The sequence below is a fragment of the Peromyscus maniculatus genome, chromosome 4, assembly GCF_049852395.1.
Source record: "Peromyscus maniculatus bairdii isolate BWxNUB_F1_BW_parent chromosome 4, HU_Pman_BW_mat_3.1, whole genome shotgun sequence".
Taxonomy (NCBI): domain Eukaryota; kingdom Metazoa; phylum Chordata; class Mammalia; order Rodentia; family Cricetidae; genus Peromyscus; species Peromyscus maniculatus.
In genome coordinates, this window is record NC_134855.1 from 138,572,784 (window position 1) to 138,599,752 (window position 26,969).

General features: G+C 54.1%; 1 protein-coding gene across 9 annotated transcripts in view; it reads left to right on the forward strand.

The window, feature by feature from the left end:
- Atp9a (ATPase phospholipid transporting 9A (putative)) overlaps positions 1–26,969 on the forward strand; it is a 110,445-nt gene that overhangs the window by 72,129 nt on the left and 11,347 nt on the right. For all 9 annotated transcript variants that reach the window (XM_042276866.2, XM_076571103.1, XM_076571101.1 and 6 more), the window contains exons 15-22: positions 7,822–7,983; positions 17,765–17,857; positions 19,150–19,233; positions 20,110–20,280; positions 23,287–23,385; positions 24,032–24,121; positions 24,225–24,369; positions 25,170–25,234. In XM_042276866.2, the coding sequence (XP_042132800.1) occupies positions 7,822–7,983; positions 17,765–17,857; positions 19,150–19,233; positions 20,110–20,280; positions 23,287–23,385; positions 24,032–24,121; positions 24,225–24,369; positions 25,170–25,234 (909 nt within the window). The remainder of the gene's footprint in view (positions 1–7,821; positions 7,984–17,764; positions 17,858–19,149; positions 19,234–20,109; positions 20,281–23,286; positions 23,386–24,031; positions 24,122–24,224; positions 24,370–25,169; positions 25,235–26,969) is intronic.

Consider the following 26,969-nt stretch of genomic DNA (forward strand, 5'->3'; position numbering starts at 1 on the left):
TTTCTCTTTTCAGTGTGTGTGGTAAGCCTGGGGGTGTGGGGAGGAGCATGGCACAGCTTTCTTTTTTGAGACAGGGTCTCTCTGTGTAGCCCTGGCTGCCCTGGAACTCTATCTGTAGACCAGGCTGGCCTCAAATTCACAGAGATCCACCTGCCTCTGCCTCCCCAGAGCTGGGATTAAAGACATTTGTCACCATCACCCAGTTTAAATTTTTTTTATTACACTTTATTTTAATGTATATATGGTTTACGAGCATACCGTGGTGCACATGTGGAGGTCGGAGGTCAAGTTGCAGGAGTCCGTTCTCTCTCCAGAGATTGAACTCAGGGCAGCAGGTGTTTGTGGCAAGTGCCTTCACCACGGAACCATCTAACATGCCCAAAGGAATTATTGACACCCCCTCCCCAGTAGTGACGATCGAACCGAGGGCTCCTGGATCCAAGGCAGGTGCTCTTCCACTGAGCCCCATCTTTCTTTTGTGAGGTAGGGTTTCATGTAGCCCAGGCTGGCCACAAACTCTCCATGTAGCCAAGGATGACCCTAAATTTTGGATCCTTGTGCCTCCACTTCCCAAGTGCTAGGATTATGAGTATGTGTTACCATGCCTGGTTATCCTGGTGCTGGGGATGAAACCAGAGCTTCAGGCATGCTGGGCAAGCACTCTGCCAGCAAGGCACGTCCCCATCACTCATCACCCATCACCCTTCTAGTACCCATCCATAGGAGGGTACTGCTAGGCAGTGGTGGCGCATGATTTTAACCCCAGCACTCGGGAGGCAGAGGCAGGTGGATTTTGTGAGTTAGAGGCCAGCCTGGTGTACAGAGTGAGTTCCAGGACAGCCAGGGCTACACAGAGAAACCTTGTCTCGAAAAACCAGAGAGAGAGAGGGGGGAGGGAGGGAGGAGGGAGGCAGGCACTAAGGCGGCCACTGCAGTGTAGACACGGCTCTGATTACCTCTCTCCAGCTTCCATTGGTGAGGTCCCCACTCAGAACCACCGTAACTGGGCCTCACTCCGTCCTGCATGTCTGTCACTGTGTAGGAACCTCAGTTGTCTTGCCTTGCACTTTGGGCTTGGTGACAACATGGGGAACTCCGAGGAGACTTTGAGTTGGTAGGGAAGAGGCCAGCCATCTCACAGGCCTGTCGTGGCTCCGGAAGTCCTTTCCACAGTCACCCACACCCTAAATGCTTTCTTGTCCCCGAGCCTGAGTCACAGGCCCCAGGGACAATGGCAGCACACAGACATGTCACAGCTGAGCTGGGAGTAGAGTGTTATATCAGAAAGGCTTTCTAGGGTTGTGTGCTCACCCACAGGGCGAGGCCAAAAATCAGATGTCAAGGGATTCAGGGAAAAAATTCCACATCAGCTGGTTGTGGTGTCGTACGCCTTTAGTCCCAGCACTCTGAAGGCAAAGGCAGGCAGATCTCCAAGTTCGAGGACAGCCTGGTCTACAGAGCAAGTTCCAGGACAGCCAGGGCTACACAGTGAGAACCTGTTTCAACAAACAAGGAAACATTCACATGAGTATTATTTATCAACCACTGAGGCAAAATCTTGGAGAGGATTCAGAAGGGGCGGGGTTGTCTGAGGTGTCTGATGGGCTGGAGAGAGTTGGTAGAGTGCTTTCTATGTAAGGATGAGTTAGATTTCAGAGCCACATACGGTCAGTCAGTAAAAGAGCCAGGCACGGGGTGTGCCTGGGACTCTCCTGCTGAGGAGGAGGTAGCCAGCTCTCTGGAGCTTGTTGGCCTGGCAGCTGGGAGAATCAATGAGCTCCAGGTTCCATGAGAGACCTTGTCTCAGGAAATAAGATGGAGAGTGACTGAAGATGACAGCTTGACATTGACCTCTAGCCTCCTCAGACCATGTGCACGTTCACACACATCCACCTACACCCACACCCACGTGTGCACACGCACAGGAGCACGGATGTATACTGAACACACACACACCCAGTCTCTCTCTCTGGTGTTAGCTTATCCATGCATTATAGACTCAGGCAGTCATTTCTTCTTTTTCTTTTTGGTTTTGATTTGTTTTTTGAGACAGGGTTTCTCTATGTAGCCTTGGCTATCCTGAAACTAGCTCTGTAGACCAGGCTGGCCTCAGACTCACAGGGATCTATCTGCCTGTCTCTGTCTCCTGAGTGCTGGGATTAAAGACATGCCACCACCGCCTGGCTGGGCATGTCATTTCTAAATGACTCAGTACTTTAGACGTGAGTTAAGGTCTGGAGGCTGAGTGATAAGTCCCTGACTCCAAAGGTAACAGGCTATTTTATTCATTGCATGCTGTCTTTAAGTTTTCCTTTGAAGCAGTGCTTTAAAAACCTCTCCATTTTTCACGAAGATAAGCTTTTATTAAAAAGGATGTAGAAATACTGTAGCAGCAGCTGGCTAAGCTGCTTCAGCTGCCCACTGGCAGTTGCCTCAGTTTACCCTGGGCCCCTGCATGCTTGCTTTATTCCTGTCAGTTCAAGCCCCGCTGACACTGGAACCTGCAGCCACCACGTGAGTGTGGCTGGATGCATTTCCTGAGAGAGGCAGAGACCCCTCAGGCCTGTGGTAGATTTATAACCCTGAAAGATGGCCTTAGGCCAACTCCTCCATGAGACCCCAGGGGTTATCTTACTGAAGACCGCCAAAGAGCCGGGGAGTGAAATGTCAAAGGCTGGCCCCCCAGAGCACGTGCTCTCTTGATTGACATGTCTTCTAGTCTTCGCAGCGGGAGGCTCCCGAGTGTGACCTGGCCTGTTTCCCAAGCACCCCGGCCCAGGTACTAAGGGGCATTATGAAAGCTCGGCCTGGATGGCCCGACCTACAGACGGAAAGACTTGAGGGACAGCTCTTGGCGGAATGGGCGTTTAGAAGGAAATGTCTGCTCCATGAGTACCCACCCCTTGGTGGAGGCACAGCAGGCTCCTGAGGCAAGACACTCTGGCCCAGGTCGGGTCCAGCCCGCTGTTCCCATATCTGCTTACCATTGGCTTTCATGAGCCTTCTGTCTCTGTGACAGATCTCACTATGTAGCCCAGGCTGGTCTCAAACTCCTGGTCCCCCTGCATCAGCTTCTGGGTGTTGAGACCACAGTGTGTGTCCACGCTCAGCACATCTCCTCTTTTTCTGTTGTTGGCCCTGAAGTGAGGGCCGGTGAATCTGAGGGCTGAGGAGGAACTCCACCTTTTGTGGAAGTTCCTAATGACAGGCAAGGAGCTGTCTTATAGCATCCTGTGTAGAAAGGCGTGCACCCCTTAGACAGCCTCCCAGCAGGACTCGAGGGGTCTTACATGCTCTCTGAGAGAGAGCTCAGAGCAAGTGCTGACAGTTGACTCATGAAGTCCCAGAGTGTGGAAGGTTCCGGAGTGAGTGGTGCTTGAGCACAGGAGGCCCTCGTGTTACGATTGCTGAGGATCTCATCTTGGTGTCTGCCGTGGAAGACAAGCACCACAGAAGGTATTTACATGCGCCCATGCTTCACCGCTCTGGTGACAGTGGTCACGTTAGCTTCCGTGACCTACAGCTGGGCTCCTCCTTCCGTGCAGCTCTGGGGGCCACTTCTGTTCCGGGCTTCTTGGTTCTTTCTCCACTGAAGTAAAGAGCAGGGGCCAGAGGAGTTGGTGTCGCTCATGGAAGCCCCAAGCTACAGGCTTTCATTTCTGAGGAGAAGGACTTTACATGGTGAAACAGGAGCTGTTTAAAAGTGAGTGAGTGAGAGAGAGAGAGAGAGAGAGAGAGAGAGAGAGAGAGAGAGAGAGAGAGAGAGAGAAGAGAGCGCGAGCGAGCGCCGGGCGGTGGTGGCGCACACCTTTAGTCCCAGCACTCAGGAGGCAGAGGCAGGTGGATCTCTGTGAGTTCAAGGCCAGCCAGGGCTACATAGTGAGACCTTGTCTCAAAAAACCAAACTGGGGGCAGGGAGGGGGGAGGAGAGAGAGGGAGGGGAGGGAAACACTTGAGAGATGCCTCAGTGGGTGAAGGGCTTCCCACATAAGCAAGGGGACCAGAGTTCGGGTCCCCACATGGGACAGGACCCAGTGTAAGGAAGGGTGGAAGTCTCAAGTCCTTCCTTCCAGCTTGGGAATCACGTGTCGGGGTATGTACTTAAGTATTTAAAAGTGCCAGTGCGTCAAAGTATCTCTTTCCTCCAGAGGGCGGCAAGGGAAGGGCCTGCAGCGCCTCTGACCTGTCACCCTGGACAGTGGCTCTCAGCCTTCCTGATGCTGCCGCCCTTTAATGCAGTTCCTCATGCACTGACAACCCCCCACCCCCAGTCCTGACCCACAGGTTGAGAACTGCTGCTCTAGAAGGTTTGTTTTTTTTTTTTGAGACAAGGTCTCGTGTAGCCCCAGCTGGCTTGGTATTTGCTTTGTAGCTGAGGAGAACCTTGAATTTCTGATCTCCCTGTCTCCACCTCCCAAGTGCTGGGATTAAAGGTATGTGTCAGCATGGTCTGTTTTACCCAGTGCAGGAGATGGAGCCCAGGCTTTGTGTATGTTATTTAAACACTGTGAACTGAGCCACACCCCAGCCTTCCAGAAGCATTCTTATTCATGCACACCCAAGAGTAAAACACACACACGCATACACGCATACACGCATACACGCACTCACGCACGGACAGGGTAGGGACATTTTGTATGGCTCTTTACTGAGTTGTCAGTTTTAAGTTTGAAAAGAAAACTGTTAGAAAAACAATTGAATGTCAGTGTCTTAGTCTGTAACAAAATACTACAGACTGGGCCCCTCATAAACAACAGAAGTGTCGTTCTCAGGGCTCTGGAGGCTGGGCTCACAGAGCAGGGTCCTGGCAGCTTTGGTGTCTGGTGGGCTCCCCTCCTGGCTCCTACCAGACTGTCTTTTCACTGTGTCTCTCATAGTGGAATGGCGCTCTCTGGGGTCTCCTTGATCTGAGCCCCTGTCAATGACTTAGTCCCCCACAAGGCCCCACCTCACCCCCAGAGGCCGCCGCACTGGGGATTAGATTTCAACATTGATGAATTTTGCATATCCAGACAGTCGTTCTTCAGCATGGAATCGTCAGGTTCAAGACTGAATGAGGGGATTTCCCAAGACTCACCATTGGGAATCCTGGAAAGATGGAGTTGAGGGCCGGAGCTTAATCCTGGTTGGCTAAGAGCATTTCCCGAAACAGGGTTGAATCATGAAAGTGACATCTTGCTAATGTCATGTTCAGTTCATCTCTGCAACAGAAACCAGGTTAGAGATCTGATATCTAACCTGGATTAAACATCCAAGTCAAGATGGCTAAAGACAGGGTTAAAAAAACTTTTTAATAAAAAATGAACACGTATGGGTGTTTTGCCTGCCTGTATGCCTGTGTACTGTGTGCCTGTGTGTATGTGTGTCTGGTGCCCGAGGAGGCCGGAAGAGGGCTTCAGATCTAGACCTGGAGTTACAGATGGTTGTGGGCTGCCATGTGGGTGCTAGGATTGAATTCGGATCCTCTGCAAGAGCATCGTCTTCTCTTCACCACTGAGTGTCTCCAGCCCCTAAAGATAGGATCCTGCAAATCGAGAGCGCATCTGCTTGAAGCTGCTTATTTACAGAGCCTTCAAGGGCGTCGAAAGGGACCCCAGACTGGAGGTCCAGTGTGATCCACCTTAGGGAGTAGGTCAGTCAAGGTGACATCAGGCAAGACTGAAAGAGACCTGGGAGAAGCAGAGCCGGCACCCCCGGAGAACCGTATTAGTAATGCACAGCAGTTTGCCTGCGGACCCCACCCCAGCTCTGTTCCACACTGTATGCACTCAGGAGACTGAACTTTGAACATTGACCTCCCCGAACCAGTCTTATGTGATCTGATCATGTCTCCCGGGGACAAGCAGGCAGGGGGAACAGGCAGGCAAGGAGAGCAAGCAGGCAGGCAGGGGGAGCAAGCAGGCAGGCAGGGGGAGCAAGCAGGCAGGCAGGGGGAGCAGGCAGGCAGGCAGGGGGAGCAGGCAGGCAGGGAGAGCAAGCAGGCAGGGAGAGCAAGCAGGCAGGGAGAGCAAGCAGGCAGGGGGAGCAAGCAGGCAGGGAGAGCAGGCAGGCAGGCAGGGGGAGCAAGCAGGCAGGGGGAGCAAGCAGGCAGGGAGAGCAGGCAGGCAGGGAGAGCAAGCAGGCAGGCAGGGGGAGCAGGCAGGGGGAGCAGGCAGGCAGGGGGAGCAAGCAGGCAGGCAGGGGGAGCAGGCAGGCAGGGGGAGCAGGCAGGCAGGGGGAGCAGGCAGGCAGGGGGAGCAGGCAGGGGGAGCAGGCAGGCAGGGGGAGCAGGCAGGGGGAGCAAACAGGCAGGCAGGGGGAGCAAACAGGCAGGCAGGGGGAGCAGGCAGGGGGAGCAGGCAGGGGGAGCAGGCAGGGGGAGCAGGCAGGCAGGGGGAGCAGGCAGGGGGAGCAGGCAGGCAGGGGGAGCAGGCAGGCAGGGGGAGCAGGCAGGCAGGGGGAGCAAGCTTCCTTCTTCCACACCCTTTGTACTGGCTGCCAGCAGAAGTTGTGATCCAGGTTAAAGGTAGATCTTCCACCACAAAGATCCAGATTAGAAGTGGGTCTTCTCATTTCAAACGATTAAGAAAAAAATTCCTCAGCCAGGCAGTGGTGGCGTACGCCTTTGGTCCCAGCACTTCAGAGGCAGAGGCAGGTGGATCTCTGTGAGTTTGCCTCCAGCCTGGTCTACAAAGTGAGTTCCAGGACAGCCAGGGCTACACAGTGAATCCCTGTCTCAAAAACCCAAACAAATGAATGCATGATTGAATGAATGACTGACTGACTGAATGAGTGAATTCATTCCTCACAGGTGTGCCGGGCCCCGGTTTTGGTTAATTCCAGATGTTGACAACCAAGAATAACCATCAGGCCGTACTTCCTCGGTTGCTGACTCCTCCCCCATCTTCACAGTCCCCAGTGTGTGTTGAGCTCAGTCTCTGGCCACAGCCTGAAGAGCTTGTGGGTCATCGGGGAGAGCCTCACTGGGAGCTCACCCTTAACCCCACTGTGCCCTCATAGCCATGGAAGGGGGGTTTTTCCCAGGCCCCAGAGACCAGGACTTGGTCTTTGTCCTGTCAACTTCCTAACGGTGGCAGTGGATCCCAGTGACACAGGCCTGTGTGATTCAGGAGGGGCTCTGACTGGCCTAGGATTCTCCCATGTGCCTCCCAGGAGTCCGCCAAGGTGGATCCGGACTGCCCGAGGCTGGGGGAGACCCAAGTGGCCCTCCAGGAACAGAGCGCCCTGGCCTTTGACCTAGGCAGATGTGGGTTGCCTCCTGGCCTGGCCCCTACCACTCCTCTGTCCCATCAGTGGTGGGCAGTTCCAGGAACTTCTGGGAGTCTGTGTTCCTGGCTGTGGACCAGTCTCCTTGGCTCTGTTCTTGGGCCGGAGGGTTCATGACTGGGGCTGTGCTGTGCATTGTAATGGCCATCAGGCTTCCTGGGCTGTACCTTCAGGTGCCAGCAGCATCTCCTTCCCACAGATGCTCCAGATGTTGCTACCAGCCCCTTCCCTTCCCTCCCACCCCCACGGTGGCGGTGTGTGTGTGTGTGTGTGTGTGTGTTACAGAGTCACCTATTAAAGACTAGACTGTCTGATGGAGTGTGCCCAGCTAAGGGAGAGCCAGGGTGAGAGTTCCTAGTGCCCTGCCCTTTCTTGTCATATGGGTAGCAGGCTTGGCACAGAGCCTTCAGAGGTAACTATGGTTACTGGGTCTCTGCCACACGCCTGTGGTGAGCATCCTGCTTTGGGGCCTGCGGGACAGTCCCTTCTCTTCCATCTTCTCTTCCTCAGTGTCCATGTGTAGGTGTCTGATGTCCCTCTCTCCATTTCCTCCAGGTGGCCCTGGTCCAGTGGACCGAAAGCGTGGGATTGACCCTGGTGGGCCGAGACCAATCCTCCATGCAGCTGAGGACCCCTGGCGACCAGATCCTGAATCTCACCATCCTGCAGGTCTTTCCCTTTACTTACGAGAGCAAGCGGATGGGCATCATTGTGAGGGTGAGTGGAGTCCTCCCCGCCCCTCAGCGTCCTCCCCTGCCCCTCAGCGTCCTCCCCTGCTCCGCAGAGTGTGCATCGGGGCCTTTATATCTCGCTGGGACCTCATTACTGTCACCCAGACTGGTAAGGGAGTGTGACTCCCTGAGCAGGAAGGAAATGGGCCCCGTCAGTGGACACGCCCAGTTCAGCCAGCAGGGTATGCTGAGCCGAGCTCTGAAGCAGCGAGTGTATGTCAGGGAGCTCTTAGTAGATGATTTCTCATTCTCACGCTCCTGAAAAATTACCTTTTCATTTCTTTAGCATATATGAGCAACATGCTACACTGTGTGTGCGTGTGTGCATGTGCGTGTGTGTGTGTGAATGAATGAATGAATGTCAGAGGACAACTTGAAGAGTTAGTTCTCTCCTACAGTGTAGATCCCAGGACTCAAACTCACACCATCAGATTTAGCAGCAAACACCTTAACCTTCCGAGCCATCTGTTGGCCCTCTCACCTCTCTCTCTCTCTCTCTCTCTCTCTCTCTCTCTCTCTCTCTCTCTCTCTCTCCCTCTCCCTCTCCCTCTCCCTCTCCCTCTCCCTCTCCCTCTCCCTCTCCTGTGTGTGTGTGTGTGTGTGTGTGTGTGTGTGTGTGTGTGTGTGTGTATTTTGCTGTGGGGGAGTTGAACCCAGGGTCTTGCACATAATAAGCAAGGCACATTCCCAGTTCCTATTCTTTATTATTTATGTGTATGTGTGCATGTCTGTGTGAGTGTATGCCCATGTGTGCTGGTGCCCATGGAGGCTAGAAGAAGAAGATGACCCCCTGGAGCTGGAGTTGTGGGGGTTGTGAGCTGCCTGGCGTGGGTGCTGGGATCTGGGAAGAGCAGGGAATATTCGCCACTGCCAAGCCGTTCCTCCAGCCGCCCGCCCGTATTTCCCAGGTAGAACTCACATAGCAGTGATGTGTGGTGGCTCACTGCTCTCCCAGTGCTAGGGAGGCGGAAGCAGGGAGGCCACTGTAAGTTCAAGGCTAGCCTGTGCTACTGAGTGAGACCTGTCTCCAAAGAACAAAAACGCCATAAAAATATTCACAAAACATAAAATAGCCATTAAAAAATAAAACATAGCCGTGCGGTGGTGGAACACGCCTTTAATCCCAGCACTAGGGAGGCAGAGCCAGGCGGATCTCTGTGAGTTCGAGGCCAGCCTGGTCTCCAAAGCGAGTTCCAGGAACGGCGCAAAACTGCACAGAGAAACCCTGTCTCGAAAAACCAAAACAAACAAACAAACAAACAAACAAAAAAACATAAAACAAACATAAACATAAACCATTCACAAAACAAAATAGCCATTAAAGAAATAACCATTTCATAGTTGCTGTTCTGTACCTCAGGGGCTCCTGAATCTGAACACTTGGGCTCCCACTGTGGTGGAGTTTTAGATGCTTGTGGACGCTTTAGGAGGTGGAGCCTGGCTGGGGGAGTGGGTCCCTGGGGGCAGGTTTAAGAGTCATACATAGTCCAGGCCTGCTTCCCCTACACTCGGGTTCCCGTGTTCGAGGCAATGTGACCAGTTGCCTCTCTTCCCTGTCACCATGCCTTCCTCCACCATGGGACCTTGTCCCTTAATCTGTGAACCAGAAGAAGCTCACCCTCCCTCTCTTCCTCCCCCCTCCCTCCCTCCCTCCCTCCCTCCCTCCCTTTCCTTCCCCCCCCTCCCTCCCCCCCCTCCATGAAGTTGCTTCTTTTCAGGGGTCTGGTTGCAGCAAAGAGAGACCTGACTAATATACAGGTGACGACCCGGCCTGGCGCTGGCCTCGTTTGCCGACTTCCAGTACTGTGCAGACTCTGTTCATCACAGCCAGAGACTGTTGAGATGGCTCAGTGGGCAGAGTGCTTGCCACCAAGCCCAAGGACCTAAGTTCGATCCCAGGACTCACACCGGGGGAAGAGAGGACAGACTCTGAGCTCCACACACGTGCTGTGACCGGTGCACTCATGCACACACACACACAAAATAAGTGAAAATGTGATTGAAAAGAAGAGGCTGGAGAGATGGCTCAGAGGTTAAGAGCTCTGGCTGCACTTCCAGAGGACGCAGGTTCAGCTCCCAGCACCCACATGGTGGCTCACAGCCATTTGTTACTCTAGATCCAGGGAGTCTAGTGCCCTCTTCTGGCCTCTGAGGGCATTGCATGCATGTGGTGCACAGACAATCCATTCAGGCAAAACACCCACACACATGAAATAAAAACGAACAAATCTTTCAAAAAGAATTAAACCCCTGCAATTATTAAGCTACCTCATCCCCCCAGCTCCTTGCTCCCACTGGTCTTCTTCCTGCCCCTGCAGATTTACCTGTTCTAGACACTTCCTATAAATGGTGTGTGGTCTTTTGATCTCTTCCTCCTGCTAACAGGTTTCAAGGTGCATTCATGTCATGTGTATACCAGCCTCTCCTTCCCTTTGTGGCTGTGTAGTAGTCCACTGTATGTCTGTAGGGGTTGAATATCCTTTCTGTAGAATATCCGTGACCAGCATGGAACATTGCATTCGATATTTGGATGATCCCCAAATCCTAACGTGAAATTCTTTACACGGTGGCCTGAAGGCAATTTTAAACAGTGTTTTTAGTGTCATTTTATTTTGACTATAACCTGAGTCAGGTTTGAATTTTTCTTTTTCTTTCCTCCTCTTTTTTTTTTTTTTGTTTTGTTTTGTTTTGTTTCAAGACAGGGTTTCTCTGTGTAGCCCTGGCTGTCCTGGACTATGTAGACCAGGCTGGCCTCAGATCTGGAGATCTGCCTGCCTTTGTCTCCCAAGGGCTGGGATCAAAGGCCTGAGCCACCACTGCCTGGCAGGTGTGGCGTTTTCTACCCATGGTGTTTTGTTTATGCCCAAAGAATGTAGCAGGAATCTTAAAAGTTCTTATTAATAAAATCAAACCCAAGGCCAGTTATTGGGGTGAACACTGGAAGATCAGAGAGACAGAACAAGCCACAGCTAACCTCACCTGGCCGACTTCTCAGCTTGGTCTTGTTTCCTCAGACTGGAAGCTTCTGTGTCCTCATATCCGAATGGTTCTCAGCTGAACTCTGCTGCTTGAAACCTAAAAGCTTAACCAGCCAAACGCTTAACCAGGCCAAATGCTTCTAGTTCCTGGTTCTCAAGCCTTATTTATCTTTCTGCTTTCTACCATCACCCCCTGGGATTAAAGGCGTGTGTCACCATGCTTGGCCGTTTCCAATGTGGCCTTGAACTCACAGAGATCCAGAGAGATTTCTGCCTCTGGAATGCCTAGGATTAAAGGTGTGTGCTATCACTGCTTAACTAGTGGCTTTTCTGTTCTCTGACCCCAGATAAGTTTATTAAGGTACACAATATTTTGGGGAACACAATACCACCACAAAAGGAGTCTGAAGCTTGGGGGGTAGGGGCTGGTTCAGTAGGTAAGGTGTTTGCCGTGCAAATGCGAATACCCGAGGTGAACCCCAGAACCCACACGAGGAGGCTGGGTGTGGTGGTTGGTGTGTGCCTGCAATCCCCGTGCCAGGGAGGCAGGGGCATCGCTGGGGCTTGTGGCCGCCACAGTCAGCAGTGAGGGGCTGTCAGCATCCTGCAGGAGAGCTGCCCAAGGGGTGATTGGCAGGGAGGGAGGGTGGTTCCTACAGTGAGGTAGCCACGGTGAGAGCGTCGCCGCCGCCGCCAGCAGTAATGGTCACGGGGACAGCTGGGTGGGGCTGGTGCTGTGTCAGAGGCCGGTCTCAGTACTTGGCATAAGCTGACTAGAGTCTGCTTACCAGAGGCTCACAAGCTAGGTGTGTGGTTTGCATTTGACAGAGAAGGAAACTGAGGCATAGAAAGACTGAACGAAAGCACCCAAGTTCACACAGGGAGGTGATGGGTCTGAGATTCACCCCCGGGCTGTCTGGCTCCCAAGTGTATGCTAGGGCTTAGATGGGATGGGGAGGATGTGGAAAAGCCCATGGCCCTGGGTCGTGATGGGGTGCTGTGTTCATTATTCATTGCTAAGAGATTACCTCACACAGTGGTCTCTAACCGTGTCTGTGGACCAGGAGTCTGGGTGTGGCTTGGGTGTCTGGTTCAGTGTCTCCCCAGGATCTCCCAAGACAACGTTCACTTACCCACAGCTTCAGTGGGCTGCAGGACAGCTCGATGGAGGCCACCTCAGCTACTGCTCTGTGGGTCTCTCCCTGGGCTAGCCTCATGTCAGCTGGGTTTACCCTAGTGAGAGTGTGAGCAAGCTGGAAGCTGCCTTCAGGAACCTAGGAGTCGGGCCGAATTAGCCTTGTTCTGTTTTCGGGAGTGAGCTGTTGGGTCCAGCACATCTTGGGGTGGGGTGGGGGTGGGGATAACGCTGCCTCCATCCAGGGACTGTGGTGGTGGCCCCATGAACTGCTGCTCCGAAGACCCAGTGACAGGCTGTGAGTGTGCTCTGAAACTTCCCATCTGAGTTGGGACTTTGTGACCCGTGGGAAACATGTCCTTGGCAAATGTCAACTGGGGAGGGAGCCTCTCCCTTCCACACAGCTGCGGCTTTTCCTACAGGCTGCACCTGGCCTGACCCTTGGCTCTAGCCAATCCAGGGCACATCTGAGCACAGGGCTATCAGCGACCTAACTCCCTCGGGTGGGTGTTTCCTGGAGTTAGTCAGCGTCGTCCACAGAATCACTCTTACTTGGTTCCAGCCATTATTGTTTAAGTTCTAGGGCCGTGGACTCTGCTGAGGCCACTTGAGAGCTGAGTCATCCGAGAGTCCCCCAGGCCCGGCTTTGAGAATGAACGGAACCACACACGCCACCCCTTCCTTTAGCTGTGAAGGGATCTCCTTCCCAGACATGCGTCATGCTTTGTGAGAAGCAGCTCTGCGTCTTCCCACACAAGGTGGCTGGAGTACAGAGTGCTGTTGGCTTAGTGAGTCTGCTTTCACTTAAGCTAGCACGCCCCCACCCTGCCCAGTTGTTTATTATTGTCATTATTTTAATCAGCATTCAGTTTTCACAGTTAAGAGTCGTGAGAAGGGAAATCAAGCCTGGCACGGTGGCTCACACCATTAATCTAGCACTTCAGAGGCTGGGGCAGGATGGTTGCTGTGAGCTGGGGGCCAGTATTCGCCCCGCCAAGGACCTTCATTCAGTCTTTCTTCTAAGCATGTGGGTGTAAATATCTATGTACATTTTATAAACGTCCCCTCCGACTTCATTTTAAGTTAGCTTCCCCTGTGTGGGTGTGCACGCACACGCGTGTGCCTATGCACACACATGCCTGTCTGCCTGCCTATGTGTAGATACTCAATGTACATTTTCTTACACCATCAAGACATGGTTTTGCTGATTTTGATGTGTGTGTGGTATTCCGATGGAAAATATCCCATTTCATTCACTTCTTTTGATTTTTTTAAAAATTACATGTATGCATGCACTTGTGTTCTAGATCCTTTAAAAATTTTAAAAAGATTTATTTATTTTATATGTATGTGTAGATGTAACCAATCGTCTTTTTAAAATAAGAAACACAGAGCCAATGTAAAAGAGAAAGCCTAGAGGTCAGAGCTCAGAGATAAAATCTTACCTCCTGCAGTGCTCCTAGCTTCCCCGAGAGAGGGAGGTACTTCCTGTGTCCCTGTTTAAATAATCTTTCTGTTCTGCCTTCTCATTGGTTGTAAACCCAACCACATGACTGCCTCATCACTGCCTGTAAGTACCGCCCTCCAGGTCTTAAAGGCGTATGTCTCCAATACTGGCTGTATCCCTGAACACACAGAAATCTACCTAGCTCTTCTAACCACCACGCTCTTACTATGGCTCTAATAGCTCTGACCCCAGGGCAACTTTATTTATTAACATAAAATTAAAATAACATTTCAGTACAAATAAAATATCACCACATGTATGAGTGTCTCACTTGTATGTATGTAATATGCACCACATGCCTGGTGCCCTCGGAGCCTATAAGGTGGCATTGGATCCCCTGGAAGTGGAGTCACAGACATTTGTGAGCTACAGTGGGGGTGCTGGGAATTGAACTCAGGACCTCTGGAAAAGCAGCCAGTGCTCTTAACCTCTGAGCCATCTCTCCAGCCTGTGTGTTCTGTTCTTAACTGTGAATACTGATTCTTTTAAAACTTCACAGCGCACCTCAGAGGACAGTTTGTGCAAGCTGGTTCTCTCTTCCCACCATGTGGGGCTCAGGGATCAAACTCCTCAGACTCGGTAGTCAGTGCCTTTACCCACTGAGCCCTCTTTCAGGCCCCCCTTCTCTTCTGAATGGGCGGTTTCTCATTTTGGGTTATTAATAGCAATGCCGATGGTGTACATCTTCTCAGGGCTGCCTTAGGTTTGTGGGAAGTGCCCCTGGTGAGCCGACTTCCCTCCTCTGCCTGCCTGTCCCCTCTGTCTCTGGTGTGTCCCGGGCTTTGAGATGGCTTTGTACTTCGTGCCAGCCTCGCCACACTCCCCAGCTCAGCGACTCTCACTGTCACATTTGAAAGGCGAGACCTTTGTAGCTGTCACAGTCTGAGACTGGGGGTGCTGGTGGCGTCCAGTGGGGTGCCCCTGTGATGGACAGACTGTCCATGTGTGTTTGCTGTGCAGAACTGAGAAGCCATGTGCTCTTGTGCTGGAGTGGTGGGCCACTGTATGCACATGACCGTCCCGTTGCCCACTGTGGACAGGTTTCATTCAGTTCTTTGGCTTTGTTTCTTTCCCAGGGGTCAGAGGGCATTTGAGACAAGGTCTCAGGCTGGAACCCTGGCACTTGCAGCAGCTACCCTGCATCAGCCTCCCACCTCCAGGTGCTAGAACTACGGGCACACGTCACCACATGCCACCTCTGCTGGGTTTGGCTGTCACTGTCTGCCCTTCCCGTACACTGCATCCAGCCTTTAGACTGGTGTGAGTGAACCCATGGCGTGTACACTGCATCCAGCCTTTAGACTGGTGTGCGTGAACTCACGGCGTGTACACTGCATCCAGCCTTTAGACTGGTGTGCATGAACTCACAGCGTGTACACTGCATCCAGCCTTTTAGACTGGTGTGAGTGAGCTCACGGCATGTAGACTGCACCCAGCCTTTAGACTGGTGTGAGTGAGCTCACAGCGTATACACTGTATCCAGCCTTTAGACTGGTGTGAGTGAGCTCACGGCGTGCTCACAGCCTGCCCCCACCCCCAGCTCTTTTCCTTCTCTGTCTGAGAGCCTGCCTCCTAAGGGGTCAGGTGAGGTCAGAGAAGCCTGTTGCCCCAGGACATTTGTACAAGATGTTCCACTACGTTCCCTGCTTCCCACGTGGGGTAGTGGGATTGAATCCTGCTAGAGACTACACACCATCGTCCTTGAATTAATGAGCCTGTCAGCAGGTGCCAGACCCAGACTGCAAGGGGACAAGAGGACAGGCCACGCCTCTTCCAGCCCATCTCTACGGGTTTCTGGTGTCATGTCCCCATGATATGGGAACACAGTAAACTGGGGGTGAACTGGGTGGGAGGATGACTCACACACAGGAGATAACGGGCGGCCGCAGTATTTATGTTGGATGGGATGGTGGAGCTGGCCAGAGCCCTCTGGTAGAGGAAGTCGGGTGGAGGCAATCCTTCCTGCAGCCGTGGTATGAAGCACCACTTTCGGGAAGGGGCAAGGGATTAAAAACCCAATGCTTTTGTGTTCTTTTGGCCCGAGGGCTGTCCTTCCTGGGAAGAGCGTGCGTTTGACCGTTCCCAAAGTGTAGGTGCTTCTGCTTGACGGGGGAGAGATTGAGTCAGTGTGTTGTTCCAAGAGCTGGACTGTGGTTGAACCGTGCCCTTTGTTAGCTTTGGGTAGCTCATCTTTGTGTGTGTGTGTGTGTGTGTGTGTGTGTGTGTGTGTGTGTGTGTGTGTACACGTGCATGCATTACACATGTGCATGCATTCATGCAGAGGCCCCAGACTGACTTTTAGCATCTTCTTCATTTGCTCTCTACCTTATGTTTTGAGACAGGGTCTCTCACTGAACCTGGAACTCCTTTCAATTCAGTTGACTGGTCAACAGGCTGCAGACTGATTCTGCCTCTCCAGTGCTCGCTGTCATGTCCAGCGTGCACGCACACACACTCACATGCACACACACATACACGCACATGCACACACACACATGCACACACACACATGCACACACACACATGCACACACACACATGCACACACACACACACACACACACGTAGTGGGGATCTGAACTCGGGTCTGGTCCTCATGGTGTGGCAAGCCCCTTACCCACTGAGCCGTCTCCCGCTCCTCTAATTCACAGTCAGAGGCAACTTTCTAGGCAGTTCTCTGGGCCTCCCAGAGTAGTAAACTATATGCACAAGGCCTTGATCCCCCTCCCCCCTTCGTCAGTGTCACTTACCCTCTCTTTGGAGGCTTGGGGACCCGCTGTCCTCCAGCATTCCTCAGAGTCTGTGTCTCAGCCTCTGCACTGTTGAGGGATGGAGCCCAGTGATGAAGTCTTGCTTGTGTGCCATCCTGGGTATTCTGGGATGCGTGGTAGCACCCATGGCCTCTCTAAAGCCGCTTCTCAGAGTTGTGGCAGCTGACAGTCTGTCCAGTGTCGCCTGTTGCAGATCTGGGACTGAGCCTTCTCTCCACAGAGCAGGCTGGAGGGACTCAGGGCACACCTAACCATCAGGAGTCCCTAATGCCACGTTCCATGTGAGGCCACGTCCCACACAGCAGTGATCTTACACAGGGATGTGCAGCACTTCCTGTTTGACAGATGAGGAAACTGAGGCAGAGAGGTGATAGTTTTCCCAGTGCTCCTGGTTAAGAACTGGTACCAGGCCGAGTGTTTGATGCCTATCAGGTCAGAGGAACCAAAATATGAGAGGTCATTGGCTCTCTGTGTACACCTTCTCATGCAGCACTCGGCGGTGATGCGGGTGTGTCCAGCCTGTGGCCTCCGGGCCACACGAGTCTCAGGTTAGCTCAGAATGTGACGTGACACAGCCTTGGATGACAGTCTCAGTGTGGAAGGATTGGATGTCTCCCCAGAGGACACTCACTAGTGTTTGGAGAGATTGTGGGCTGTCACCGTGGGGCCACTCCTGGCCTCTGGTGGGTGGAGGCGCCGTCACTGTTGACGGTCCTGTAAGGTGCAGGGCAGCCCCGCAGCGGAGTGTCAGGCCCACATGTGAGCAGTGCCGAGACGTGGAGAACCAGCCGCCGTTGCTGTCTTCCTGTTGTTTATGGAGCACAGTTGGCCACCGCGGCGGCACAGCCCACGGGCACAGTTGAAACAAGCCGCTGCGTGCGGGCAGTTCCAGTTGGAACGGCAACAGCTCCCAAACAAAAGTCTCGGCTCTTTGATCTTGCTTTATCATTTAACAATTTTCCCAATGCTCCGAGCTGAGCTTTCTTCTGCCTGCTGTGGCCTTTGCCCCAGAGCTGCCTCCCCCCCCATTGTTTTATCTTTGGCCAAGTGTGAAAGCACTGGGAGGCTGGAGAGACGGGCGCAGCAGTTAAGAACACTGGCTTCTCCTTCAGAGGACATGGGTTCAACTCCCAGCACTTACATGTAGCTCACAACCATCTCCAGTTCAGGGGATCCAGTGTCCTCTTCTGGTCTCTAAGGGCATACACATATAAATAAATTATATATATATAAATAAAAATACATATAATTTATTTATATGTGTAAATATAAATAAAGTTGAAAAGCACTGGGCTCCTGCTGTCTGTCACAGGAAGCCAGTCAGGCCTGGGACTGGTGTTCCCCGGCAGGGTCATCACTTCCCGCCCCTCTTTCCAGGATGAGTCCACGGGGGAAATCACGTTCTACATGAAGGGCGCGGATGTTGTCATGGCTGGCATTGTCCAGTACAACGACTGGCTGGAGGAAGAGGTGAGCCTGGGGTGGAGAGTAGAGGCGGGGCCCGGGAGCATGCACTGCAGCCTTGCAGGGGGAGGCCTTGCAGGGGGGAGGCCTTGGTCTCTGCACTCGCTTGTTAGCTGTGGCTGTGGCACCAGCCGCAGTGAAACTGCATGGTACTACCTACTGCAAAACTTAGTTGCTCTAACAGCATGCGTTTCTTCCCCACTTTGTGTGGGGTAGGGTTGGGTGTGGCTCAGCTGGGGTCTTTGCTGTAGGGCTTCCCTCAACCACAGCCAGGGTGTCTGTGAGGCCACATCTCACCCAAGATCCAACTGGGATGGGATGTTCATTGAGCTCAGTCTTTGCATGGTGTTTGGTGCTCAGTGCTTGGTGTTTGGTGCTCAGTGCTTAGTGCTTGGTGCTCAGTGCTTGGTGCTCCATGCTCAGTGCTCAGTGCTCAGGGCTCCATTGTTGGTGCAGACAGCACCCAGCTTCTTAGGACTGTGGTCTAAGGTCTTAGGTTCCTGTCAGCTGCCACCCTTTGTATCTTGCCCCAAATGTGACAGCTGTCTTCATCCAAGCAGTGGGAGAGGACAGACAAGATGGAAGTCTCCATCTTTGGTGGCCTAATCCCAGAAACAGCATTCCTCCCATATCTGTGTGTTGGGAACAAGTCACAGGTCCAGCCCATACTCAAGGGGAAGGTGATTGTGCAGGGGAGTTCCAGGAGGTGAAGATCATGGGGACCACAAACCCCAGCTAACTGGTGGACAGTTAGCTCCCCGAGGGAAGAGTTCTGGTTGATGGTAGCAGGCCAGACCTCCCCTTCAGGCAGGTGGGTGCTCACATCCGCCATTCAGACCAGATGCCCACAGGGCCAGGCGGGGCATACAGATGAGTGGCGGGCCTGGGTGTGTCTTTCTCATGGGGTTGCACTTTGGCACATTCAGCCTGTTGAAATATTCCGTGGCACCAGTGTTTGGGGGTGCACACAGGAGCAGGACCGCCTAGCCATGGCGGATGGTGGTTAACCCGAAGCACACCCCATTTTGTCCACTGAGCTAGCCAGCCCTGCTCACGTGTAACCTCACAGTGTGGATTCGGGCTTTGGAACACACTGTGCCGGCCAGAGAAAACCATGTGTGCTGGGCCCAGCCTCCAGCCCCCGACGGCAGCTCGGCTAGAAGCTTGGCTCTGGGGACCGTAGCTCTGGGGAAGCAGTCTTCTTCCCTGCCGTCTTCCCTGGCCCTTCGGCTTCCGCTGGGGCAGTCTTAGACCTGGGCCCAAGCAGAGTCCCCCGGTGATCTCTGTCTGCTTTGCAGTGTGGCAACATGGCCCGGGAGGGGCTGCGGGTGCTCGTGGTGGCCAAGAAGTCCCTCACAGAGGAGCAGTACCAAGACTTTGAAGTAAGTGGCACGTGACGTTTGCCTTGCGTCCCTGACCCGTCTTCTGAGTCACTTCCCCTGGGAGCACACCAGTTTCCCTGTTAGCACAGGGCCTTTGCACGTGCCCTGTGCTCTGCCTGGCACTCACTCCAGTGCCCACCTCCTCACTTCATGTTCACATGTTGCCTCTCCAAGAAGCCTCCCCACACTGCCTGTCACTTTCCAGTCATCTCCCACATGACTTAGCTTCTTTGTCACCTGCTTTAGGAAGATTTTAAATAAATCACTTCTGTTCCACACCTCTCCTCCATCTCTCTCTGTCTCATTGCTGTTTTGAGACGAGGCTTTGCTTATAGCCCAGGCTTGCCTGGAATCCTCCTGCCTCAGCTTCCTGAGTGATGAGGTGACCGACATGAGGCACCCAGGTATTTTTGAGCTATAAAATAGGTTAGAGTTGTGCTCCATCTCCCTGTGGTTCTCTCATCCCATTGATTGCATTCCCAGTGGAAGGACCTTGTCTGGCTAATGCCCGTGTGCCTGGCGCCTGGCACAGGCTGACATGCAAAAGTGCCAGGGTGCATGCAGTTTAGGGACAGGTTTCTAGGGTCCTTGCCAGCCCCCTGCAGTTGGCTTGGTCCAGATGTGCCCATGTGTTTGTAAGACTCCAGCCATCAGGTTCTTCCAAGGGTCCCTGCTGTGACTGTTCACACGGTTCCACCAGGGGAATCCGGGCTTCCCTTGGGTGCACTGCCCAGATACAGAGGGAATGAACAGGTCGGGTTGGAGTCAGTCGTCTTCCGAAGTGGGGTTCAGGAGGCCCAGCCACCCCGGGCAGTGTGGCGGGGTGGCGGCCTTACCTCACCTCTCTGCCCCCCATGTGTCTCTGTCACGCTCCAGGCCCGCTATGTCCAGGCCAAGCTGAGTGTGCATGACCGTTCGCTCAAGGTGGCCACGGTGATCGAGAGCCTGGAGATGGAGATGGAGCTGCTGTGTCTGACTGGTGTAGAGGACCAGCTGCAGGCCGACGTCAGGCCCACACTGGAGACGCTGCGCAACGCCGGCATCAAGGTAGGGCTGCCGGAGAGACAGCCCGGCCAGTGACAAGACCGTCAGGGCGACATCGAGGGGGTCAGGCCGGGCGAGATGCCGTACCCTTGTAATCTCGGCGCGTGGGGAGTCAGTGATAGGATCTCAAGTTCAGGGCCAGCCTGGGGTATGGCGAGCCTGTTCAAAAAGGGAAGAAATGAAAGAAGAGAAGAAGTGGAAGGAGAAGGGGAAGCCAGAGTGCCCCGCTTCAGACGGGCTGGCTCGGGAAAACCTCTTCAGCGGCTGCACTTCTCCTGGCTGCCTCCTCACAGGACGGGTGCCAAGGTCAGGGGCGCGTGTCTCCCAGTCACGCAGGGCAGCCCTGTGTGCAGCTGCACAGTGTGATTCGATTGAGTGACTGGCCCAGTGAGAAAGGGATGACCACCCCGCGGGGGTGGGGGTGGGGTGGGGGTGAGGGGCGAGAGCAGAGAAACTTCTGTATTAATCTGCCGTTGAAGTGGGAACAATCCAGCAGTGCTCTGCGGGGCCAGTAGAGGGCGTCTGAGGACCAGTGAGACACTTGATTCTGAAGACTGAGGGCCTGTGTGTGTAGCCCAGGCTGTCCACCAACTCCTGATCCTCCTGCTTTCACCTCCTGAGTGCTGGGATTACAGTTGCGTTTCTGTTTTTTATGCGGTGCTGGGGATGGGACCCAGAGCTCTATGCATGCCAAGAGACCCTTCTACCACTGAGCACTGCCCTGTTCTTTTTAACCTGTGCGTGCATGCGTGCGTTTAACCTGTCCGCGCGCGCGCGCGCGCGTGTGTGTGTGTGTGTGTGTGTGTGTGTGTGTGTGTGTGTCTGTCTGTCTCTGTTTCTCTCACTCTCTGTGTAGATAGAGGAGGACGTCAAGTGTCTTTGTCTTTTTCCACTTATTCCCTTGAGACAGGGTCTCTCACTGAACCTGGAGCGAGGCTGCTGGCTGCCCGCGAGCCCAGCGCCCCTCCTGTCCCTGCCGCTCCCTGCCCCCAGCACTGAGGCTGTAGACATGCACGGCTCTGCGTGCACAGCACTGAGGCTGTAGACATGCACGGCTCTGCGTGCACAGCTCTGCATGCATGGCTCTGCGTGGCTTCCTACGTGGGTGCTGAAGATTGAAACTCGGGTGTTTGTGCCGATACCCAGCTGCCCTTACCCGCTCAGCCGTTGGCTCAGCCTGTCAGTGCACACAGCTCAGGAGACGGATGCGGATACTACCTGTGGCTACACAGTCAGCTTTCCGTGAGGTTTAGGCGTGTGCTCTAACGGGCGAAGCACAGCACATGAGCATGTGTAGTTTCTTTTTTCTTTTTTTTTTTTTTTAAAGTTTTTTTTTTTTTTTTTTTTTTTTGGTTTTTCGAGACAGGGTTTCTCTGTGTAGCTTTGCGCCTTTCCTGGAACTCACTTGGTAGCCCAGGCTGGCCTCGAACTCACAGAGATCCGCCTGCCTCTGCCTCCCAAGCGCTGGGATTAAAGGCGTGCGCCACCACCGCCCGGCAACATGTGTAGTTTCTTAACATGTTCAGTTAGTGTCATATGTGACTGACGGCGTACGCCCGCCACAGGCCTAGCTGCCCATTGGAGTGTGCTGGGTGCTGACATCACACAGGCTGGGTGCGGTTAGGTGCCGGGAGAGTCTCAGCTCCGTCGTGGTCTCAGGATCACTGTCCTTATGGGCTCTGCCCTCCTCCAGCACACTAATGCGGCCACAGCTGCTGCCTTCACAGACTCGCGCTGACTGCTCCTGCAGAGGCCCGGGTTCAGCTCCTAGTAATAACCACACGGCAGTTTAACTGCAGTTCCAGGGGACTCCATGGGCACCAGGCATGCACTAGTGCATAGACCTAACATAGGCATTACTCATGCACAATAATCTTCAGAAGAGGGACAGGTGAGATGGCAGAAACCCACAATGACAAGTGAACACGGGGTGGCAGGCAGGCCCCCCACGGTGTGTGTCTCCCTGTGGATCAGCACCTACGCACGGCCTTGCCGGTTCCTCATGAGGAAGTGGGCAGCAGGACCACGGGGGGCCCCTGTGGCAGGCTGTTGCTGCCACACTGGGATGTGTAAGCCCTGCCCTTCCAGGGCTGCAGAGTCCCACCCTGTGGTCAGATTTGCCCCCAGGTTCTCCTCCTTGACGATCCCATCCCCGGATGGGTCTTGTTGATACAGTGTGGACGGGGTTTCCCTGTCCTGTTCCTGTTAGAGGCAGGAAGAGGGGAGGGGGGCGGGCAGCCTCTTTGGTCATGAGGTCTGGGGTGCAGGCTTACTCCAGCCTTTGGACCTGACCCAGGACCTGAGCCAAGAAAGCTGGTCACGCGTTGCAGCCTCTCAGCCTGTGAGGCGATGCAGCTGGCAGTGAGCCTCAGGGTCTTAGGTACCACCCCCGGGTCGCTCCTGTCGTCCTGTGAGAGACAGCCCCATCTGTGGCTCCCAGAACTTAGGGCTCTCTGCCCACTGCTCACTGCCATTCTTTCCTGGCACCAAGCCAGTCACTGGGTGGCGCGCCGTTGCCTGTTCTGCTTTCTGAGGTAGTCTCTGGAGATGCAGCCCAGGCTGGTCTTGATCTCACAACCCTTCTGCCTCAGTCCTGACTGCTGGGATTATAGACATGTGTCACCATATCTGCTTAGGGTTCATTTTTATTTTATTGTCTTTTTTTGGGGGGGGGGAGTGTGGGTCTTGATCTGTAGCCCAGGATAGCCCCTAGTTCACAGCAATCCTCCCGCTCCCGCCTCCTGAGCCCTGGGATTACAGTTGTGTCCCACCACACCCCATTCAGACTGACTCTTGGTAAACAGTCGATTCTGCTCTCTATTAGTAGCCGCTAAGCCCCGTGCAGGCTATCGTTGGGAATCACAGGGACTTTCCCCGTGCGGGCTATCCTTGGGAGTCACAGGGACGCCGAGTCTCAGGAGGGTTGATGTTTTGGAGAGCCTCCCTGCCCCAGGCACAGGCCGCCTGCAGAGCCTGACACCCAGGACTGTTTCCCTGCCGTGATTTCAGGTTTGGATGCTGACGGGGGACAAGCTGGAGACAGCCACGTGCACAGCCAAGAACGCACATCTGGTGACCAGAAACCAGGACATTCATGTTTTCCGGCTGGTAAAGCATCGTGTTGGGGCCGTGTGGGGTGGTGCTTGCGTTTGTCCTGTAACCTCTGGACAGGGGTGGGGGTGGGGCAGCCGTTGGTGACCTCAGGTGGTTGAATAGGTTATGAAGGGCTAGGGCACCCAGCTGAGCACCCCATCAGCCAGTGTCAAGGAACTCCACCATAGCCTTGACCTCATCCTGTGCTCTGGCCCTTTCGGGTGGTTGTGCTCTCCTTCGGGAAAGTTAGGCACTGTGGCTACTTTTGGCGTTGCCAACAGCCAAGCATGGCACACAAAGCCGATAGCAGCACCTACCGAGAACGGTGGCATGGATGCCGGGTCCCCGGGCTGCCCCCGGGGCTCTGGTGACACCGCTTCAGGCCGATGAGCCCCCCAGCCCCGGTCTCCTGGGGTGCATTATTGAGTGCGAGAGGTCCTCACGGTGCCCGTCCCATCCTGACGGTGACGGTTTTAGTCCTGGGGACGTGGAAAGGGATGAGTGTCCTACACACAGTCTCCGGGTCCACAGCAGCCTGTAGCTAAAGGCTGGTGCCGGGAGGGGAAGGGCATCGTCTCCCCAAGCTCCAGGAGGCCGGTGTTCATCATGCTGTCTGCCATTTCCAGAGGGCCAGGCCTTCTCCACCTCTGTCCCCTTTCAGGTGACCAACCGTGGGGAGGCACACCTCGAGCTCAATGCCTTCCGCAGGAAGCATGACTGTGCCCTGGTCATCTCTGGAGACTCTCTGGAGGTCAGTGCAGGGGACTTCTGGGCAGGGCATGTCTTCGTGCTGGGGGTTGCAGGGAGGTGGTGGGATTGGCTGATGCTGCTCGCCTCCCCCTCCCCCACCCCAGGTCTGCCTCAAGTACTATGAGTACGAGTTCATGGAGCTGGCCTGCCAGTGCCCGGCTGTCGTGTGCTGCCGCTGTGCCCCTACCCAGAAGGCCCAGATCGTGCGGCTGCTCCAGGAACGCACAGGGAAGCTCACCTGTGCCGTAGGTGAGCTCGCCCGGGCGGAAGGAGGGCGAGGGACGGTGGTCGGACCCGCGTGGGTGGTAGCAGTCAGCGGCCCCTGGCTGCTTGCATCCTGCCCTGCAGATGCTCTGGCCTGACTTCACAAGGACCTCTGAGTTCTGCTGCTGTGTGCTCAGACTCCCCCGGCCTCGGCTCCGGCCGTGACTGCTTTCCTTCCTGTTGACGCTAGCTTCCCCTCTGTGCCTGCTGCCCGTTTGTCCCTTGAGAGAGAGGATGCACACAGGCCCAAAGGGAAGGGCCTTCTCTTCCTTGCATGTGGCTGATGGCCATGACATTGCAGAGGGGTGAAGACCCTGTGCTGAGGTTCAGATCTGGGTTCAGATCTCTCAACCTGATGGTCACTGACTCGTTGTCATGGGTGGCTCCCTTTCCCTCTTGGGAAATTTGCACCTCAGCAGGATGGGGACCATGTGGCCTCCTTGCCTAGGTGTTCAAGGACTAAAGTGTGAGGTGTGCTGGCCACAGTGTACTGAGGATGCCCGTGTCCTGCCAGGTGTTGCCATGGCAGCAGCAGCTCTGCGTACCCGGCTTGAGAGGAGGCTGTAGATGCTGCCTCCGGGACAGCTCAGTACTTGACCCTGGCAGGCCACCTGGTCTCCGGCACCCATCGGCGGCCTTTTTTGCGGGTGGCTGGATAGGTTGGGTTGGAGAGTCCACACCCAGTGAGAAGCCCGGCATGGATTGTCACTCTGCGAACGTCATGTGTGAGCCGCCTCTCTCCTGTCCCCACGTTCCTACCTGTCTTTGGTCTGTGTGCTCCGTAGGTGATGGAGGCAATGACGTCAGCATGATCCAGGAATCTGACTGTGGTGTGGGCGTGGAGGGCAAGGTGAGTGTGTGCACAGAGTTTCGAGTTCTTTCCCTTTTTGTTTCCTTCCTTTTCTTCCCCCCTCCCCTTCCCTCCCTTCCTCCCTCCCTCCTTCCTTCTCTCCCTGTCCCTCTCCTTCTCTGTCTCTGTCTCTCTCTTGTCTCATGTTCCCCAGGCTGGTCTGGAACTTGATTCACAGCCGAGGATGGTCCTGAACCTGATCTTCCTGCCTCCTTGAGGCCTGTACCACACTCACTGTGCATGTGCTTCTGGGTGAGACTTTGTATCTGGAATCCGTGCAGATTCCTTTAAGTGTAGGTTTTAAGAAGCACAGTTGAGGCAGCTGTGGTGGCTCACGCCTCGAATTCCAGTGCTCATGCAGAAGTAGATGCAAGAGGGTTGTGTAGTTCCAGCCAGCCACAGCTCACAGAGTAAGACCCTGTCTCAGAAAACCAAAAAGATGGCAGGGCTGGGAGGCATGGACTAGGGAGGTGCTCAGTGATTAGGCGTGTGCTGCTGTTGTAGGGGACTGGAGTTGGGTGCCCAGGACCACATCCAGCAGCTCACACCCACAGGCGCTTGGAACTCCAGCTCTGCGGGATCTGGAGGCCTCTTCAGGCCTCGTGGGCACGTGCGTTCTTATGTACATGCCCACCCCATACACAGACACACAGAATTAAAGATAAAACATCTTTAAAGAATGCCCGAGTTTAACAGAATCCTTTCATAGGCTGCTATAAACAAATAAGACGTCTTTCCTTCCGTGAAACATTCTATCATGATTCCTTTGGGGTTTAGCATGTAAAAGTCGTAAGCGCTCACCACAGCACACATAAGTAATTGAAGTCGCGCCCACCCCGCTTCTTAGCTGCACCAAACTAGTAACACTGGGTAGTCTTCCGAAATTACTTTCTGTGCATTATGGTTTTGGGGGTGTGTGCTTTTGTTATAGATACCGTCCACACATATTTTATCCATGTATATATATTATTTTCATGTATACTTCCAAATTAAAAACACACCACCCACTCCGTCATGCAGCTTGCTTAAATCTGTTACATCTTGGATTCCTTTCTTCATCAGAGACAGGGGCAGCTGTCACTTCTACCCCTCGCTCTAATTTATTTTTTGAAATCTCTTATTACCTATGCTTTTAAATCCTCAACTCCGTTCTTAGGACCAACCTTATTATCAAGGCCATCATCTCTTTGATTGTCCTCAGCATCACACTTGGGACTGCAGAACTCATACTGAACAGCAAGGATTGGCTTTTGTGCTCAGCTTTAAGGCTTTGTCTCCAGTTCAGCAAAAACACAAGCACTGTAACTTTGTATTTTGAAAGAAAATGTCATCTTGAACTGTGGCTCAGTGGGTGAGAGCGTGTGTTGCAAGCATGCGGACCTGTCAAATCCCCCGCACCCCCACAACACACAGGGCATGGGGACCTGTGAGATCCCCCACACCCTCACAACACACAGGGCATGGGGACCTGTCAGATCACCCACACCCCCACAACACACAGGGCATGGGGACCTGTCGGATCCCCCACACCCACACAACACACAGGGCATGGGGACCTGTCGGATCCCCCACACCCACACAACACACAGGGCATGGGGACCTGTCGGATCCCCCACACCCACACAACACACAGGGCATGGGGACCTGTCGGATCCCCCACACCCCACACAACACACAGGGCATGGGGACCTGTCGGATCACCTACACAACACACAGGGCATGGGGACCTGTCAGA